Source organism: Olea europaea, chromosome 7, assembly GCF_002742605.1.
Source record: "Olea europaea var. sylvestris chromosome 7, O_europaea_v1, whole genome shotgun sequence".
In the NCBI taxonomy this organism is placed as follows: Eukaryota; Viridiplantae; Streptophyta; class Magnoliopsida; order Lamiales; family Oleaceae; genus Olea; species Olea europaea.
This window is the reverse complement of record NC_036243.1, coordinates 2,572,813-2,592,481: the sequence shown is the minus strand read 5'-3', so window position 1 is coordinate 2,592,481 and position 19,669 is coordinate 2,572,813. Positions and strand designations below refer to the sequence as shown.

General features: G+C 33.7%; 1 protein-coding gene and 1 pseudogene across 5 annotated transcripts; one reads left to right on the top strand and one right to left on the bottom strand.

Annotated features, from left to right (window-relative positions):
• Positions 1–284: 284 nt before the first annotated feature.
• On the top strand, positions 285–4,534 carry LOC111396693 (probable transcription factor PosF21). 5 transcript variants are annotated; one of them, XM_023023150.1, is made up of 6 exons: positions 285–479; positions 862–879; positions 911–1,584; positions 2,918–3,050; positions 3,541–3,625; positions 3,966–4,534. In XM_023023150.1, the coding sequence occupies exons 3-6, from the start codon at positions 923–925 to the stop codon at positions 4,289–4,291; spliced, it is 1,206 nt and encodes a 401-aa protein (XP_022878918.1). In that variant the 5' UTR covers positions 285–479; positions 862–879; positions 911–922; the 3' UTR covers positions 4,292–4,534. The 5 variants fall into 5 exon arrangements, with proteins under 5 accessions (XP_022878918.1, XP_022878921.1, XP_022878920.1 ...); XM_023023153.1 differs by having other exon boundaries at positions 862–932; positions 1,023–1,584; XM_023023152.1 differs by having other exon boundaries at positions 846–879.
• Positions 4,535–10,064: 5,530 nt separating this feature from the next.
• LOC111397773 lies at positions 10,065–12,586 on the bottom strand (annotated as a pseudogene).
• Positions 12,587–19,669: the final 7,083 nt, after the last annotated feature.

Sequence of the window (19,669 nt, the reverse complement as noted above, 5' to 3'; positions counted from 1 at the left end):
TTAACATTGTAAAAAAAAAATAAAAATAAAAATAAAAAAATTCTCCAATGGGACATTCATGGAAATTATGAATTGCTAATGGTAAAAATTTCAAATTTGTTGCGCGATGAAATCTAAACAAAATTTGAAAACAATTAATAAACATAAATAAATGACCAAAAAAATCCAATACCCTTAGTGGGGCCCAAATCAGTCCAGCTCAACGGACACGTCACCACCTTCCTTTATTTAATGATTTCTCTTATTACACACTGAAATCTCACACAAGTGTGTCTCTGTATGTATATATATGCATATCTAAACGTACACCCACTCTCGCTATATATAAATACATCGTCTCTTTGAAGCTCTCTCACCATGTGAGATATGACTTACATGGCTACTCCTTCGCATGTGAAAACCTGTTGAATTCTCTTTATCCTGCTTATAGAGATCCAATCTTATATCAGAATTCAGAAAGAAGGGAAAAAATTCTGAGTGTAAGTTTTTTAATTCTTTGTTTTTTATCATTTTTTTTTTCGATTCCCAGCTTTCCCCATTGCACATTTGTTAGGTTTTTCTACTTCGATGTCATTATCTATATGAATGTATTTGATTTTCTCTGTTTTTAGGAAAAAATGAGATATTTGTTTGGATTTTTTTTCTTTTTGTTGTTGTTCATTTTTCATTTTGTTCTGCTGAATGTAATTTTTCCTCTTTGGGGTTTTGAATCGAGCACCCGTTTTCAAATTTATAAGAAAAAGGGTAACTTTTGAAATTTTAAGGCTGTCAGATTTTAGGGTTTTTCTTTAATGTTGTGTTTGTATAAAATTCAGGAATTGAGACTGATGGTAATTAATTTCAAGTTTTTCCGTGTGTTAGGGTTCAAAGATCATTTCTACTTGTTAAGGAGCCTTCTCGAAGTAGAAACACATTGTTTTTGATGGATAAAAGTAAGTCTTCTAACCATGGCACTGGAAGTTTATTGCCTCCATCAGGGAGGTTCTCTGTTTTTTCTCCTCCTCGTAGTGGTTATAATGCAGAGTCTGGGCAAATGGGATCATCAAATTTGCCTCCACTAGGCCCAGGGAGTTCATCGGAGCAGGGTCATTTTGGTCAAGGGATGCAGTTAGATGATATAAGCCAAATGCCTGATAACCCATCTAAGAATCTGGGACACCGACATGTTCGCTCAGAGATTCTTACTCTTCCCGATGATATTAGCTTTGACGGCGATCTTGGTGTTGTTGGAGAATTTGAACCATCATTGTCAGATGAGACACAAGAAGACCTGTTGTCAATGTATCTTGACATATATAAGTTCAATTCAACATCTGGCATTTCTGCAGTCCAAGTGGGTGAATCATCTAATCCTATAGCGGCAAATTCCGGTCCTTTAACCAACCCTTCAACCGATAATGTGGTTCTGGATTTAAGCGAAAACCCAAGTGGTAGGCATCAGCATAGCCAATCCATGGATGGGTCTCTGAATCCCGATATGCTCATGTCAGGTTCGGAAGAGCTGTCTCCACCTGAGTCAAAGAAAGCTGCATCTGCAGATAAGCTTGCTGAGCTTGCTCTTGTTGATCCAAAACGTGCTAAGAGGTAAGGTTTTTGCATGAAGCTATTAATATATTTCTGTGATTGCTATTAGTTCTTCTGGTTCTTGTTTCTATTCTGACCTATTAGTTTGCTGAAGCAATAAATTTGTCGTCTACATTTTTGTCGTCTTCTATTTATAACCCGATATAGGAACTGATCAACCTAATAATAATGCTTGACCCGAATCTTTTCCTATTCTTCTATATATTCCACGTGGCTGGTAATTTGTACTTATGATATAAATGAGGGTGAAATTTATCATAAATCATTTTGCCTTCGAATCTTGGATGTATTCTTTCAACAGCCTGTAAAGAACATGGCAGCTGGAGTGTCGTGGCTTGGTAGTTTTACTTTCTCATTTCTGCCTGCATTGACCTCGTGGATTGGATTATCCTGAAGGCTGCTTGCCGTTTTGGATCTCATATGTCCATTCCGATGATGTGATGGTATTGATAGAGGTTGCAGTGTTCTTTATCTATTGATAAATTAGCTTGGGTTTACAGAAATGGAGGGGAGAGAACATCAATTGATTTAGTCTAATTTTTTATTTGATGGACGAAGTTGGAATCATAGAGGTCGAAGTCCTATATATCGTGCCAATTCAAAACAGGTCGATTAGCTCTTTGACTTTTGTCTTAAAAAGGACAATATGCTGGCAAGTCAATCAAAATCCGAGCGGCGAGGAGATCTCCTTTCCCCTTTCGCTGTGCTCTTCTTGTCTTTTCACCATATTAGAATTATATTTTTTTATGTTTACGTCCCTGTATAATTCTTGCTGCTTGTCATATTAATATTGAAGCCAGCAATAACTACTTACCATTTTGTCATACCACTACTATCCATAAGCTCTATAAACAAAAATGACAATATCTTCTTGCAATGCTACATTCTTATTCATTGGATAAGTAAACAGGTGAGTGTGACTGCAATATAGTGAAAATTTAAAAAAAGTATCAGCTGTTTTTCTTATGCCAGCAAACCCCTTTTGCAAGCATTTCTGCCAGTTCCTATGGCAGAGGAGGTGTAGTTATTATTTTGCTTTAGAAACGATCATATTGATGAATGCAAGTGATAGGTCCTTCATTTACTTAGCTTGGTAGGATAATTTCTCTATTCTCTCTCTATCTCTGGTTTTCATCTTGAATTTCGTTCTACTCAGTTGGTGCTAAACTTTTGTTCTTTTCATTATCTAGCTGAATAAAACCTCCAGTGGCTTTTCCTTATCTTCACATTGTTGGCATATGCATGTTTCCTGCTTGTAGTTTCTTTGAGAGGGTGAGAAGATTTTTATTATGTAACCCACTTATATCCATATATTTCATCCAACATGTAACAGGATTTGGGCAAATAGGCAATCGGCTTCTCGGTCAAAAGAACGGAAGATGAGATATATTGCTGATCTTGAAAGGAAAGTCCAATCTCTGCAGACAGAAGCTACTACCTTGGCTGCACAGTTAGCCATGTTGCAGGTGATTTTCAACTCCTCTCCTGCACGAACTATCAAATTTTCATCGATAGTTCCCATCCCTTCCCGGTCTACTCTTATGTAAAAAGGAGAAAGTAAAAGAAAAGCAAGCAGTTGAAAATAAGTAAATGGTAAGACAGCAAAGAAAGAAAATAGTAGCTTAAAAGTCAATTGTTTGCTTTTTCTTCATTGCTGGTATTGGAATTAAATCGACTTTTTTCATTGCTCACTAGCATAATAGTGGTTTCCAGGAGTGAAGCTCCCTTTATTTAGCTGGTGGTAATTCCTCTCCCATGAGATAGATGGGTTCTTGAAAAAACAAATTCGTACGGCTTTTCAAGAAAATGAGGAAACATAGTTTATTGGTTGGAGTGTTTTAATTTCCCTTGTAACATACTGGTGCTGTAATTATATCAACTATTTTGCACCTAGATTTACCTATGTACGAATGAAATTTTCTATTTAATTTTTACATCTTTTCATTTCACCAACAGAGAGATTCAAACAGTCTTACAAATGAAAACAGTGAACTCAAAGTGCGAGTGGAAACAATGGAACAACAAGTTCACTTGCAAGATGGTAAGACTCGGTATCTTTAACTACTGCAGGAATTTTCGCCCCGTCTTATCTTGCTGTTTTCCCACAACTTGGTCTTCGAAATATCTTGAAAATAAAAGATGCAGACTTAGGCATGGATGGAAATTAGGACATTGAGTATTGACCTTGATGTATAAACTGAGAAAGAAAAAAATAAAAAATTATTGTTTCCTGGCTTCTAAAGAATAAGAGCCGACCATCATTTGATGATTGATTTTGTACAAAATTCTTAACTTAGAGATTAAAGTTCCCTGTTTTTCCCGTAAATCTTATTAAGATGCTAACTGATGTTTTTATACTCTTGTTTTATCCTAAACCCCAGCATTAAATGACGCGCTGAAAGATGAGGTCCAGCATCTGAAAGTGTTGACTGGTCAAGCAATGCCAAACAGTGGACCTATGTTAACTTTCCCTGGCTGTGCATCCTTTGGATCCAACCAGCGGTATTATCCCAACAGTCGAGCTACGCACACAATGTTAACTGGTCAACAATTACAGCAGCTCCAGATTCGTTCTCAGAAACAGCAGCATCAGTTACAACAGCATCAACTACTTCAGCAGCAACAAGCTAGGGACTCGCAACTGAGAAGTTCGATGCTCGCTCATATTCGAAAGGACCTCCCTCCAGATTCATCCTCAAGGGATTAGAATTGGAAATGGATGTGTAATTGATACTGGGAGGTTAGTGTAGTTCAGGAATCTCGGTAGTTGTCATTTATCTTAGATTTGCTCTTTTGGTTAGTCTATTTAGATCAAAACTACAGGATATTAATTTCTATAGGAAGTCTATTAGATTTTAGTTGGTTAACTTTTGAAGGTTTTTGGATTAAATTATCGTCATCTAGACGTCAGTTTCTTAGTTGATTCAAAATTTCCTTTTTAGTTGATTCATTTTTGGTTTTTTGGCTTCTCTATTCCTCTCACATACTCGCTGCCATACACAAAGACATGTACAAAAAATGCAGAAAATCCCTTTTATGCAAGTTTAGATACTTGATGCTTATTAGCTGTTGTCTTTTGTATAATCTGATGAGTTGGTCAGCCATTTGAATCTGCTAGGATATTTCTAGGCAACCTCTTGAACTGAAGTTGCTACCTCACTTCCCTTAGAATTCTGTTCCTTCCCCTTCTCGGAATTCTATTTTGTTGACAGTAAAACTGATCTTATACGTACACAATTCTGTTAAAGGAAAATGATTAGGCACATAAATTTGAGTCAACTGGGGAATTGATTTATCGCCCCATATCTCGTTGTTGGGATGAGTTGAAACTGGTTCAAGGAACTATTTTTGGCTCCTGTGCTCACCAACCATTAGAAGTCCAAGGATGAAGACCCTAATACTGTCACATTGTTATTGATCAGCTGTACCGATTTAAGCAGCTTGATTAGGCAGATTAAGGCCTAGGTTTCTGAAAAAATTGATGAACTTGAAGACGGTAAGTGAATGTAGCAATGTGATTATGAGCCGCAGTTCCAATTCACAACTTCCCATTTGCCTCTTTTACTTCACTCACTAGGTTCATCACTACACCCTTTTATCTTCAAGAACATCTAATATATCTCCTTTATCACTAAGAGAACTGTTACCATAGAATACATCCTCACTCCTACCAACCTGGCTAATTACCTCATTGGAAAGGGCAATCGGAAGTATATGCTCCTCAACCATAGATTGTAATAAGAAACTCCTGTGCTTGAGTCGGACAACAATTAATTGCTACCTAAAACTGGCCTTTTTAATTAAGCCTTATGTTGTCCAGGAATCCTGGAAAGTCTGCATAGAGTCTACTGGTGCCTTCTGAGCCCTCTAAGAAGTACTTGATGATCCTGTGGAAATTTAATGAGTTTCTGCTTATAAATATACCATTTCTAGAAAATTAATGAAAAACTAATCATGTGATGAACAAGAGAGGATAATCCTGAAATTAGTTGTTTCAGTAAATAGAAGAAAGGGCCAAACTCACCAACACTACATGTCTTGTTCTGGTAGGTGGATCATATCTAAACAGTCTTAACAGTTGCTTCCCCTTCCAATTATATGAAAAATGGTCCCTGCAATAACCAAAGAAAACACATGTAGCTACCCGATTGAGTATGATATTCACCAATTTGAACCCACACTTCGACGAACTTACACCTTGTTGGTATTTTTTGTGAGTAGCAGTGAAAAAGATGAATCCATTGTTATGAATAGGCTTCTTGTCCACGCGTCTACGTGTGTTGCCGAAGGAGTGCCAAGGCTTCCTTCAGGTCCTGTTGGAATCGGGGCTTGTATGTGAGTGGCAAGACGGTTGTTTGTGAATAAAACAAATCAAATAACGTTTAACTTGCAGGAGCGTAATTAAACCACAATTATATGGATGGAAATTGGAGAAGAAAAAGTTAGGTAGAATAGAATTCGAGGCAAGTGATGACACTTTCTCTTTAAGAAAATATTGCCTTGCTATGGTGCTCACGGTTGACAGTACTTGTTTCCAAGATATAATGGATTATTAATCTTGTGGTAGTAGCACTTCAAACCAAAAGAATTGGCGAATTTCCGACAGAATTTCTCGCCCAACAAAGAAATGATATGAAATGAAAAGGAAGAGAAATTTTGTAAGAAAAGAATAGTGCTCAATGCAAATTATGAGATGTTATACTCAAATAGATGTCCAAAGGATCCTATTTATAGAAGAAGATGGGGTGTGGATGAAGTGGTGCTGGGTGAATCGTGCACTCTTTCAAATAGAAGCAACACTTCACTTTCGCTAGCTTTTCGCTTTGCTCGAGCAATACTATCAAAATTCGAACAGAAACTTTTTTGCTCGATTCTTGTCGAACTGTCGGTTGAGCGACAGTGTCGTCTAGCCAGCTTCCTCTATTTTTTTTTCTAAATTTGGACCGCAATTCTCATTCATTTGAAATTGGTTTTCATACTCCAAATATACTACGGCGATCTACTTGATGAGCAGAACAAGTTGGTCTATTTACTTTTGTAATTTGACCATCGGATAGAGTCTGAATATTCGGCCATAGTTGATATTTTAGTCACACTTTTCGATTTTTGATTTTTATACTTAATCAATTTCAACAATCTTCCATATCAATGGAAATTCGAACATGCACATGCAATACAATGCAAAAACATGATGCAATTGTAGAGAGAGCGGAAAAACACTGCATCAAGTCAGGTAGCTTCTGATTTTGAACATTCCTTAGTGAAATATTATCAGACTTACTAGGCTAACTGGTGAACGTGCTGTCTTGAATCGATTAGCCGTTAGTGTAAGCCAAGACAACAATACTCACACAATGTCTTCTCTAATTTCGTCCATAATTCTCATGACTTTGTTCATTTTGACTTTGAACCCATCTTAGTTTTGTAAGTATTTAGAGAATTCAAGATTTGAATAATTCTCATTGAAGTAGCCCCAATTCATATTTACATAGATGACCTTCTATTAAGAGTATTCTATCCTATTCCACTTGACTTCAAGATATATGAATCATTAAAAGATTATCTTAACCTCTTACCACTTTGTAGAAAGTACTTTGATATCATAGAATAAGTTATGAAATTATTTTCCTAAGTGTTTCATGGAATCTTTATAACATAGTTTTCCCTCTGAACCAAGGTCTTGGGATCTCCAGTCAATAAGGTAGAGTTACCATTACAAGGACTCTTACATAGTAGGCTTTAATCTCATTCCTCTAAAAAGGCAATGTACTTAATCTCTAGGCAAACCTTTTGTAAGTGGATCCCCAATATTCTCCTTTGATTTCATATAATTTATGGAGATAATGCCATTTGCGTTAGTTTCTTAATGGTATTGAGTCTACAACGTATATTTCTAGACTTTCTATTATACATGTTGTTTCTAGTCTTTCCAATATCCGATTGTTTATCACAGTGCATACTTATAGCAGGTATTGGCTTAGGCCAAAATGGAACATCTTCCAAGAAATTTCGAAACCATTCTGCTTCTTTACTAGCTTTGTCCAAAGCAATAAAATCAGATTACATAGTTGATCGAGCTATACACATTTATTTTGTCTCCACCAAGGGTAAACACATAATCACTTGTGGACTTGGAATCCTTCATATCGGATATTCAATTCACATCACAATATCCTTCCAATACCTAAAGACTCTTATCAACGCCACCCAATGATTATGGCTTGGATTACTCGTGAATCTGCTAAGTTTATTCATAGCAAAAGCAAAATCTAGTCGAGTGCAATTCGTAATATACATTAGACTGGCAATTACTTGTGAATATTTCAATTATGACACGCTTTCACCCTTATTTTTGACCAAGTATAGACTTGTGTCAATAGGAGTTTTTGCCGGACTTTTTTCTAATATGCCAAACTTCTTAAGTATTTTCTCAACATAATGAGATTGAGAAAGTACAATTCCTTCCTATATTCTAGAGATCTTTATCCTTAATATTATATATGCCACACCCATGTCTTTTATGTCGAAATGCATCGTTAGCATTTTCTTGATGTTTAACAACATATCTTGACTATTGCCTATTATCAACATATCGTCTACATATAGAGATACTATCATATAGGCATTCAGTGTATTCTTCACATATACACACTTATCACCTTCATTTATTTTGAATTCATTTGACAACATTATTTTGTCAAACTTTTTGGTGCCGTTGCTTAGGAGCTTGTTTCAATCCATATAAGGACTTAACAAGTTTACAAATTTATGGCTTTGACTTGGAGACACGAACCCTTCAAATTGCTCAATGTATATTTCTTTTTCTAACTCACCATTTAGGAATGTCATTTTTACATCCATTTGATGAATCTCAAAGTTATATATTGCCTCAATTGCAATTGACAAACTTATAGAAGCAATTCTAGTCACGGGTGAGTAGGTATCAAAGAAGTTAAATCATTCTTTTTGCCTGTATCTTTTGGCAACCAATCTAGCATTATATTTGTCAATGGATCCGTCAGGTTTTAATTTCTTTTTGAATGTTCATTTGCACTCTAAAGGCATATTCCCAGGGGCAAATCAACCAACTCCCACGATGGTTTTGCATTAAGGAATCTATCTCGCTGTTGATAGCTTCCTTCCAATGTCGTGCTTCCGAAGTAGACATTGTTTTCTTGAAAGTCTTTGGGTCATTTTCTACCATATATGTTAGAAAATCTGGACCGAATGATGTGGACGTTTTAGTCCTCTTACTACGCCTTAGCTCTTCCTCAATTAAAGATCCATTTGTAGTTTCATATGTTCTTTTATATGAACTTGCCACTTTTTTGTTTTTTGCAAAGAAACACATTTTCAAAGAATATTGCATTCCTTGATTCAATTATGGTGCCCTTGTGTACATCTTGAATTTCAGATTTGTATACAAGGAAACGATACGCATTACTAATATTGGCGTGCCTAATAAATATGCAATTAATCGTCTTAGGTCCAATCTTCACCTGCTTAGGGCTAGGAATTTCCACCTTAGCCAAACACTTCGCGACATGTTTAAGTGTTGACAGGACGGAGGATGACCTTTCCATAGTTTATATGAAATCTCTTCCATTTTCTTGAGAGTTATTCGATTGAGAAGATTATTTGCTGTTAAAATAGCTTTTCCCCACAAGTTCTGAGGTAAACTCGAATTTATCAACATCACATTCATTATCTCTTTAAGAGTTTGATTTTTGCGTTCAGTAATACCATTCGATTGAGAAAAGTATGGTGCTGTTGTTTGATGAATGATTCCATGTTCAAAACAGAATTCTTCAAACGGTGCCCTATATTCGCTTCTTTGATCATTACAAATGTTCTTAATTTGTTTATCAAGTTGTATTTCAACTTCAGTATTATATTGTTTAAAGACATCTAATGTTTCGTCTTTACTTTTCAAAAGAAAAACATAACAACACCTTGTATAATAATCGATGAAAGTCACATTATTTCTTACCGTCCCTAGTTTGAACAAATTTCAAATCATATATATCAATATGGATTAATTTTAAATGTATCATGTTCCTTTGAACCAAATGGAACGGTATCTTAGCCAATTTTGCTTCAACACACACTTCACATTTATGATTATGATCGATTTCAAGTGTCGACATTAAACTTTATTCATAAGTTTGTGCAACAATTTATAGTTTACATGTCCTAATCGATTATGCCATAAACAAGACAACTCAAGCAAGTAAACAGAACTTCTAGTTTTATTCATAATGTCATGTTTCGGTACAACAGTAAGAATGTTCATTTTGAAAAATTCCCTCACATAGTATTTCTTTTCTACATACATCTCATTTTTAGACAGTACAAATTTATCGGATACAAATATAAGTTTAAAATCATTTTATTAAGAAGAGACCCGGACATAAGATTCTTGCGGATATTTGGCACATGTAGGACATTGTTGATGATGAGTTCTTCCATGGATGTCATCTTCAAAGTGACATTGCCTTGTCCTTAAAATTTTGGAACTTGTAGAGTTCCCCATAAAAAGTTTTTCCCCCCTTCAATTCTTGATAGCTGGAGAACATTGACTTGTCTGCACACACATGATGGGTTGCACAGATATCAACCCATTATTCCCTCGAGTTTCCAATCATGTTGAATTCGGACATAATTACAGATAGACTCATCTCCTGCATTCCTACAAAAAGATTGTCCTTTACAACCCTGTTGGCTTGTGCATTTTTTTTGGCTTCCGACACTCGCTTGAACGATGTCCGACCTTACCATAGTTGTAGCATTTTCCTTTGAACTTTTTCGTAGTCTTGGAATTATCTTTATGGTGCATCATCGGAGATATTTCTCAATGATGGCAGCCACTTGAAAAGATTTACTCAATTCCATCTTTTCGGCTTGTATTCATGTAAGAGAATTTGAATTTCTTGCACTTGGCTTATCACAGTTTTGGAATCCACCATCTTGTAGTCCAAAAATTTGCCTACAATGAACTTCTTAGTTCCGACATTCGAGGTCTTGTATTTCTTTTCCAATGAATCCCACAGATCCTTGGCCGAGTTCTTTAAACTATACACTCCATATAGTGTATTGTCCAGTCCATTCAATATATAGGTTTCTTTAGGAATTTTTCCAAATTTAGGTTAGTGAGATACAACATTTTTTTTTGCTATCTCTTAAAGTCCACCCCTCCAAATTTTTCCAGCTTCTCCCCATGTGGGATCGAGGTATTTTGTAGTGTTATAGCAATAGGCGGAATCACGTTATTTGTACCATGTTGACTTGAAGCAGCCTCTACGGTACTCATTTCCGTTTCGTAAACAGAAGATTATCAAAACAATTATGTAGGGGAAGAATAGTTCACAAAGACTATTCCAACAAATGACCAAACGTTGATTTGAAATACCAAACAACCACAGATGAATATTGTCTTAAGATTGTTGGAACTGAGTTTGTATGTGAGCGGCAAGACAATTGTTTGTGAATAAAACAAATCAAATAACATTTAACTCATAGAAGCATAAATAAACCACAATTATATGGATGGAAATGTAGTATCAAAACTTCAAAGTGCAAAAAAATAAAAAATAAAAATAAATAGAGAATAAGAAGATAGGTAGAATATAATCTGAGGCAAGTGATGACACTTCTCCTTTTCACAATATTGTCCAGTTATGGTGCTCACGGTTGACGGCACTTGTCTCCCAAGATACAACAAATTTTTAATTTTGTGGTAGCAACACTTCAAGCCACAAGAACCAGCGAACGTCCGACAGAATTTCCCTTTCTACAAAGGAATGATATGAAATGAAAGGAAGAGAAATTTTGCAAGAGAAGAAGAGTGCTCAATGCAGATTATGAGATGGTGTACTCAAATGGACGTGAGGAAGAAGTGGTGTAGATGAAGTAGTGTGAGCTAAATTGTGCATTCTTTTGAATAGAAGCAACATTTCACTTTCGCTAGATTCTTGCTTGAGCAATACTGTCAAAATTCGAACAGAAACTTTTTCTCTTGATTCTTGTTGAACCGTCTCTAGAACGATAGCACTGTCGCTCGAGCAATGTCAAAATTCGAACAGAAACTTTTTCGCTTGATTCTCGTCGAACCATAGCTAGAATGATAACACTGTCGCTCAAGCAACACCTCCATGGCTCGAGCGACGGTGTCATCTGGCTAGTTTCCTCTATTTTTTCTTCTAGATTTGGATAGCATTTTCTCATTTATCTGAAATTGGTTTTGAGATTTCAAATATACAATAACGATCTATTCGACGAGTAGAACAAGTTGGTCTATGTATTTTTGTAATTTGACTATCGGATCGAGTCCAAATATTCGGCCAAAATTGACACATTAATCACACTTTTCGATTTTCGATTTTCGATTTTTATACTTTACCAATTTCAACACGTCCAACTACCAGAATGCCATAGTAAAAATCTGCAATGTTCAAATCTCCACTTTTTCTATCAACCCCGAGGCTGAGGGGACGGCTACACCTCGACTTGAACTTCCATTTTTTATGCGTAGTTGAATCTACACCTTTAGCACATAGAGTTTCAGTCCTTGGTAAACAGGAACAAACAATGGGCCATGATAGAATTGTAGATAGGCAATTGAGATTCATTTATGGTAGAGAAAAAGATTAACAGTTATGCATTACAAGTGCAAATGTTTCCCATCTAGCGTACAATACGTCCATTGCTAGTCCATCATAACGTCCAAAGCTCCAGATATCAAACTCCAACAACTCGGGTCGAAAAATTTCATCCTCGAATTCCAAGTTCCCCAATCTCAACAGGCTCCGGTTGTCTCCTGGCCAACTCTCCATGACTTTCTGGTACATGCAATGACATTCGTTACAGGTTTAAAGTTATGGTCCCCTACTGGACTTAACTGAAAGGGGTCCATAATGATGAAGCTTAACATTACTGCAAGAACTAGGAGATATGGATGCTGCAATAGAACCTATTCTTTAAGTCGCAGTATTCTCTTCTCCATGTGAGTTCTTTAGGAGAAATAGAACTTGTAAATCTGATAAGTAGGATTTCGGTATGAATTCATGCTGTAATTATGATAAGTAGGTCTTATTTTGTTTGTCACGTTTTCACTTATTTTGTTTGTCACGTTTTCAGATTTCTTTCTTGTTATTTATATGTTCATTGAAGATGGTGGCTATGTTACCAACAATATGTACTGTGAAGTACATTTTGGTAATAGGCAAGTGGATTGAACATGAATTGTGCTGCAAAATTTCAAATCTTAGAGTTTGCGTATTGGCTTATTGATGATATGTTAAATTTGCTACGATCAAGTTTAGTTGAGAGCATGAACTTGACCATACTCGCCTCGAGAGTCGAGAACATGTGTCGTCAATCATACATGAATCGATATTAGAAGGCCCTACACAGGAATCAATTCTCACATTTAGCAATGTGGTGAAACGCAGTAAGCCAAATTTAACAATTCATAATATTAGAAGACTCGAGTATAACACAACATACGAGTGCTCAAATTGGAAGTAGAAGGCATCTGATTGTATCGAATGCAAAGGGCCTACTGCTCATAGAATGTATTTCAAAATTCAATTCATCAACTTCTATCGAAATATATTAAAAATTTGATCTTCGGCTAAACTAGTGGCTTCCTATTGGACAGTTGGGAATTTTAGTAAGAAACAAGAAAAATGTATAAAATGAGGGAGATTGGGCCAAGACATCCTAAAAAGAAACAACAAACAAAAAAAGACATCACTCCTAATTGAGAGAAATTAGGACTAAGTAAACCTGATTGAAGTCAATTAGGTGTTAATAAAAAAGACAAAGATAACGTCTGAAGTTTCAAAAGAAAGAGAAACAAAATAGCTGTAAACAAATTCAACTAACGCCCTCTTGATTTAAGTCTAGTCAATATTTGATGCTTGAGCTCCCTTTTGAAATGAACTTGAATTATCTTGATTGGCTCGGAGAGAGGTGGAATCAACGATAACATTTTCGTCCAGCAAATGACGACGAGATTCAAGGTTGGGATGATACTTGTCTAAAAGTCTTTTGAATTATCACATATAAGGGAATTGATTTTTTTCCTCAAAATGCAAACTCCCCACGTTTTTTTTTTTTTTCAAATTATAACTTGCAAAATCATCAAACTCATTCACAAGTGCAATATCTTGCTCAATATTTGTTTTAATAGCTCTTGATATCGATGCAATCACACCAACAAGATGAGTTTGCACATATATTTTAACAGAAAATCCGACATGAAATAACGATTAGACGACTTCACTAAGTGCATATTCAGTGTCATTTAATGAAATTAACCCAAATTTTAATTTTTTTAACATTCTGATTGGATGTAATCCAAATTGAAAACTTAGGTATCATTTTCATTGGATTTCTTCTTCTTCTTCTTCCCTAAAGGAAAGAAAATGATTGATAATTTCATTTTGTGTCCCACGCACGTGACTTAAGTGATATATACGCCCAAAAGTTCGGGACGTGACACCAATCATATCTAGTTTTTCGATATTTGGTTGTTTGGCCTTTGTTTCTCTTCCATTAAATCAAAACATTACGTTTTTTTTTTTGGGCTTCAACCACATATTCATACAATAAAATATTTTGCATGTAAATTCAAAATTTTGTCGTACTTTTTAACCTCGTGTTCTCCAAAAAGTCATCATTACAAAACTCATTTTCCCCCCAAAAAAAAAAAACCTTTTTAATAAGAGCAAACAGATGCTTAGTAATAACAAAAAGTACACTCGTAAATAGAAATTACTTTTTTGTTAAGCTAATTTTATTCGGTAGGATCACGATCGAGAGTAGAAATTCAGTCGTCAAATCAAACACAATGTTGAAAAACAGGTACAACTTTTTTAGTGATAGCATGGAGCTTTATTGACTTGATGGACTGCAGATATCCAATGCAGCTAATGAAATGTACTAAAGTTGAGATTTGTTGTCGAATTATTGGCTATCCAACTTGGTACCCATTCAACATTATTCTTAATTAGAGTGTTCAACTTTTCTCTCATTGCTACTTGTGTTTAAAAATAGTTGTAAAATAATATGTCAATAATTCATTAGTGGACAGCAAGTTTGACATTCAAATTTGGATATTAGATCTCAACTCCTTTTTAGGGCGTGATGGCTAGTTTTGCGGTTGTCATCAACATAATTAATGCAACAATGCTCTAAAATATTGATTACATATAAACTATAAACATTTTTTTTGAATGTTTAGTAGAGTGATTGAATTAATTAATATTAAAATAAAACAAATTAATTATTATTATTATAATATTCGATCATGTTAAATGTTATATACCAAAAACAAAAATGCAAAACATGTTGTCTTAAATTTTTATTGATTTCTTGTTCAAGACTTGAGGCCACTTTGTGTAATGCCCTGACCCGTACGGATTGGAACATCACTATAGCCATAAACTTACACAACAAGAATTTTATGTTTTCTCGACAAAATATATTTGTAGGGAAATGTTCTTATTTGTGGAAAAAAATCTTTGAAGACAAAAAAATTTTGTAGGCACATTTGTGAAGAAAACAACGAAGGAATAGGTATAAGACGACAAATTTTTGAAATTTGTGGGCTAAAATTTTTCCCTACGAGCCCTTTGGAGACAAATATAATTCGTTGAGTAAGTTTTTAATTTTGCCCACAAAACAATTTCGTTTTTCCATACAAATTATATTGTGCATGGGCTAAAACGTGTTTTTCCATACGGATATTATTTTTGTGTGGAAAGCATATTTGTGGAATAAACCTTGTATTTGTCTACGATCAAATTTTTGTGGGGAATATATTTGTAGGCCTCTATGAAAAAATTAGTAGGGAAAATTTAAATCATTTTCTTATATTCTACTTTTTATTTATATTGTAGTATTTTTTTAACCTCATTCAAAATAATATAAAAATGCAAAAAGACAATAAATAAATTAAAACATGTAGTGTCAATCAATGTAACCTTAAGTCCAAAATATTTCACCAAAATCCAAATAAAAACCATTCACCAAGTATGGTTACATCTAAATTGAAGAAGAGTATTGTGAATATGCTTTGTATCTAATATTATGCACCTAAAAATATAACCTTCATCCTCATAAATTAGATATGTACCTGGCCTCGTACCTAGAACAAATGTTTATAATATCATTAAAGATTTTATACTGTCTAACAACTTGATGATGGAGTACTTGAATTTACAAACTTACCTTATTGCAATTTGAATTGAAGGAAGCTCTATCATATAAAACTATTTATATAGCCTCTACAAGATATTTTAACTAATAATCAAAATTGTCCACTATATTGAGAAACAATAAAATAAAAAATTAGGCCCAAAAATAAACACGAGAACATAATTCTTCATCATTAATGATTCAAAATACAAAGAAAGATATATTTAAAAAAATATGCAATGAAACAAATCATATAATGTTTAGATGCAACATGTCATTCACCATAATTTATCACCTAAAGGAACTATAATAAATAATATGCACTTTAAAAGAAGGCACTTTGAATCAATTCGGAACCAGTTACCAAAATTGAATCGACCCAAAGCTAAAACTGAATCAAATCTGTTTACCCAATTTAACGTCACAATTGATCAAGCCCACTTCAACAATCTTTGTAGGTGGAGGGGGGGGGGGGGGGGGGGGGGGGGGGGGGACTGATAAACAATATACTGATCAAGCATCAATCAAAATGCAAAATTTCCGTTTGAGCAAATATATAGTTGAATAATTAATTAAAGATTAAAACATGCATATAAATCCAATGTTTCATATTAAACAAATTCTTTAGACTTCAGAAACATCAATAGAAACATAGATCTAATTAAACAAAGCTGAAACATTAATCAAAAACTAAAACAAAGCTGATAGGCATACCTTGAAAAGTGCTTGAAGAAGAACACAAAATCTGTACTAGATTAAGCCGGAATTTATTGACCAAAAATCAATATTATGGCAAATGAAGAGATTGGGATTGCAACCATGGGATCCACAAAAAAAATTTTATGGTAAGCAAATTGAATTAATTAGGTTTTGTTAGCAATCAATGATGAAATTAAGCCGAAAAGCAGGAACAATTTTTGGTGAAAATTTCTGGAGGCAAATAGAGTGGGTATGTCTTGGGTTTTTAGATTTAGGCTTTGTTATTTTTTATTTTATTAAAAAAATTATATTTTCTCTCTATCTTTTCTTTTATTTATCTTTCACTTCAAATTACTTTTTGGAGGGATTAAAATTATAAATGGTACGAGGAAAATTTTCAGCGAATTACTAGCCTGCAAACATGTCAAATATTTTTTGTCTGCAAAAGATATATCTTGCCAAATTTGTCTCACTAATTATATTAGCCTACAAACATGTCAAATTTTTTTCTATCAGCAAAAGATATATTTTGCCTATAAATTTGTTTGTATGGATATGAAAAAGATTTGTAGGCACAAAGCATCTTACTATTGAAAAATTTGAAATAAATCATAGCCCTACAAAACATTTTTTTTGTGGAAAAAAGAGAACTTTGCCTACAAAACTTAATTTTTCAATGGAAATTTTGTAGGGAAATGCTAAATTTATTGTAGTGTTAATAATTAATTATACTTTTAGCGAAAAGTATAAAGATTTAATTTAAGAATTTATTTAAATATTATATACTTATATTTATTTATTTTTAAAGGACACAATTTAATACTAAAAGAAACAATTTCAAAGATGTCTTTAGAATGATTTTCATGCATGTACCTATTATTGACATGAACATTAAAAGCTGGAAATAAAAACAAATATTGTTGTCTTGCATTACATCTCAAGCAGCAATTGTCAAAATAAATATGTTGCACAGCTATCGACTCCGAAACTTCATGAAATTTTAATAAAGTAGGAAGCTCCTTATACTTTGATAGATCCAGAAATTGACTTCCGTTGATAGCGTATGAGTCATTTAAATATTTTTCAAAACTATGCAGTAACTTGGTTGAAACGTAAATTAGTGCAGTTCATTTAAAATGACATATAAAATTCCACAAATATCGGAATGACATGATTTCAACTTTGTTCAGTAGATAATCCATGAGATTATCAAATCCCATTAGTTGCATTTAAAAATTCCAAGTAATGATTGAGTTATGAATTTTTGAAACCAGTGACAGAAACTGAAAACTACAACACTATCTAGTGAAGCTGACTTTAAGTGACATATAAAATTCTACTGACATCGGATTGACGTGATTCTAAGTTTATTTAGTAGCTAACCTATTAGGCTATCAAATGCTAAGGCAGGAGCTGGAATTTAAAAAAAAAAACAGCAACATTAAATTGCTTTCACTTTTTCTTTTCTTTTTTTTCCTCTCTCTCTCTTTTTGTAAACAGTGTTTCGTAAACAAAAGTGTTTGTAGAATATAGTTTCACATACGACGTCTATAGAAATCTGCTCAAAAGAAACGTAAACATTTTATAACCGCCACCAATTTTTCCATGGCATGTTGCATCTCCATCTACCATCATCCACGCCCCAAGCAAGTCAAATCAATCTATAGGAAGTGAATTAACCCATGGGTTTGAAACTCAATAGATATCATAGGTGCATTTCTTATCAAATTAAATAATTCGATCTGTAGATTCATACCGTAACACGTAGATGGATTTCCTATAAAATTCGATTTCTATAGCATTATCATAACACGTAGAGCCAGAAAATGATCATTCAAACTATAGTAGTGTCGAAGCACTGTACTCAATGGTACCATTTCATTCAAACTTTTAATGAAAAATCATAATTCAAAAAGGAAATAACACTTGCACATCTACTTATCTTGAATTTTCTTGGATATAAAATATCAAAATGTGTAAAAATAATTTTTTCTTCATATCCATGCTGTTCCTTAAACTTAACTTGACATGAAGTATATTTTTGAGAGAAAATAAGAGTAAATTCGGATTTCAAGAGATTTATAAATGAAAAAGTGACATTCCTTTCCTTGTAACCTTCATTTTTAATGAAAAACTAAATGAAGCAGTTGTATTATCATTAAGTTTGTTAAATTGTGTCTTTAACTAAGAATTTAAAGATTTTTTAAGTTATAAAAAAATAATTCATACAAAAAGTTTTATAAAAATATTTACATGATGAAAAAAAAGGAAAATGAACCATTCATATGTTTTCTAACCTATCTTTATCAATGCCCAATAGTAAAATAATTATTTCATCCAATTAACTGGATATAATTGTTTTTAAAGTGTAAAAATGAGGAGTTTTTAACTAAAAAATAATTTTGTAAAAATATTTTATAAAAACATCTACATGGTGATTCAAACCTGGATTGCATATATGAAATACCATGTAGATGACTATTGAGGCAATCCAGTTATTCATTAAATCTTTCTCATCAAATTTACTTACACTTAATTTCTTAAATTCTTGGACTTTTAATTAACTTATGGCTTGGACTTTTATAATCTTAAATGGCTTGAACTTCCATAGCTTGTTTCTTAAATTGGCTAGGCTCTTGGTGCTAGATCATCACAAAATAATAGTCTAATTTTATTTTATTTCTCGGGCTTCTACGCTAAGAAGTTAAAACCTATTATTTTTCGTTTCTCGGGCTTCTACTTAAAAGAAGTATGTTGTTCGTACAATAGTAGCAGCTTTATTGATTAGTAAAATGGTAGAATAACCATAAACGAGTAGTCAGTTAAGCGATTTATTGTGTTGTAACTGTACAATATTTGATTGGTGCTCCGCTTGTGCACCAGTAATAATCTCACGCAAAAATACAAATCAACAAAAAAAGGGGAAAAAATATTTAAATCTTTTCATCAGCTTTTGTAACAAGCTCTTTTCGTTTATTATATATTTCAGTACTCAATATTCCTCAAAAAATTTTGTAATCTATGTTCTCCCTGCTGGTTAAGGTGAGTCTTGAATTTCCTCTTCGTATAATATTTATTATTATTGAAGTTTTTTTTCAAAATTTTGCTTGTGTTTTAAGTGGTTTTTATAGTTATGATTTTTTTTTCTTTTTTAGAGTATATAGTTTTTAATATTTTTTCCCTG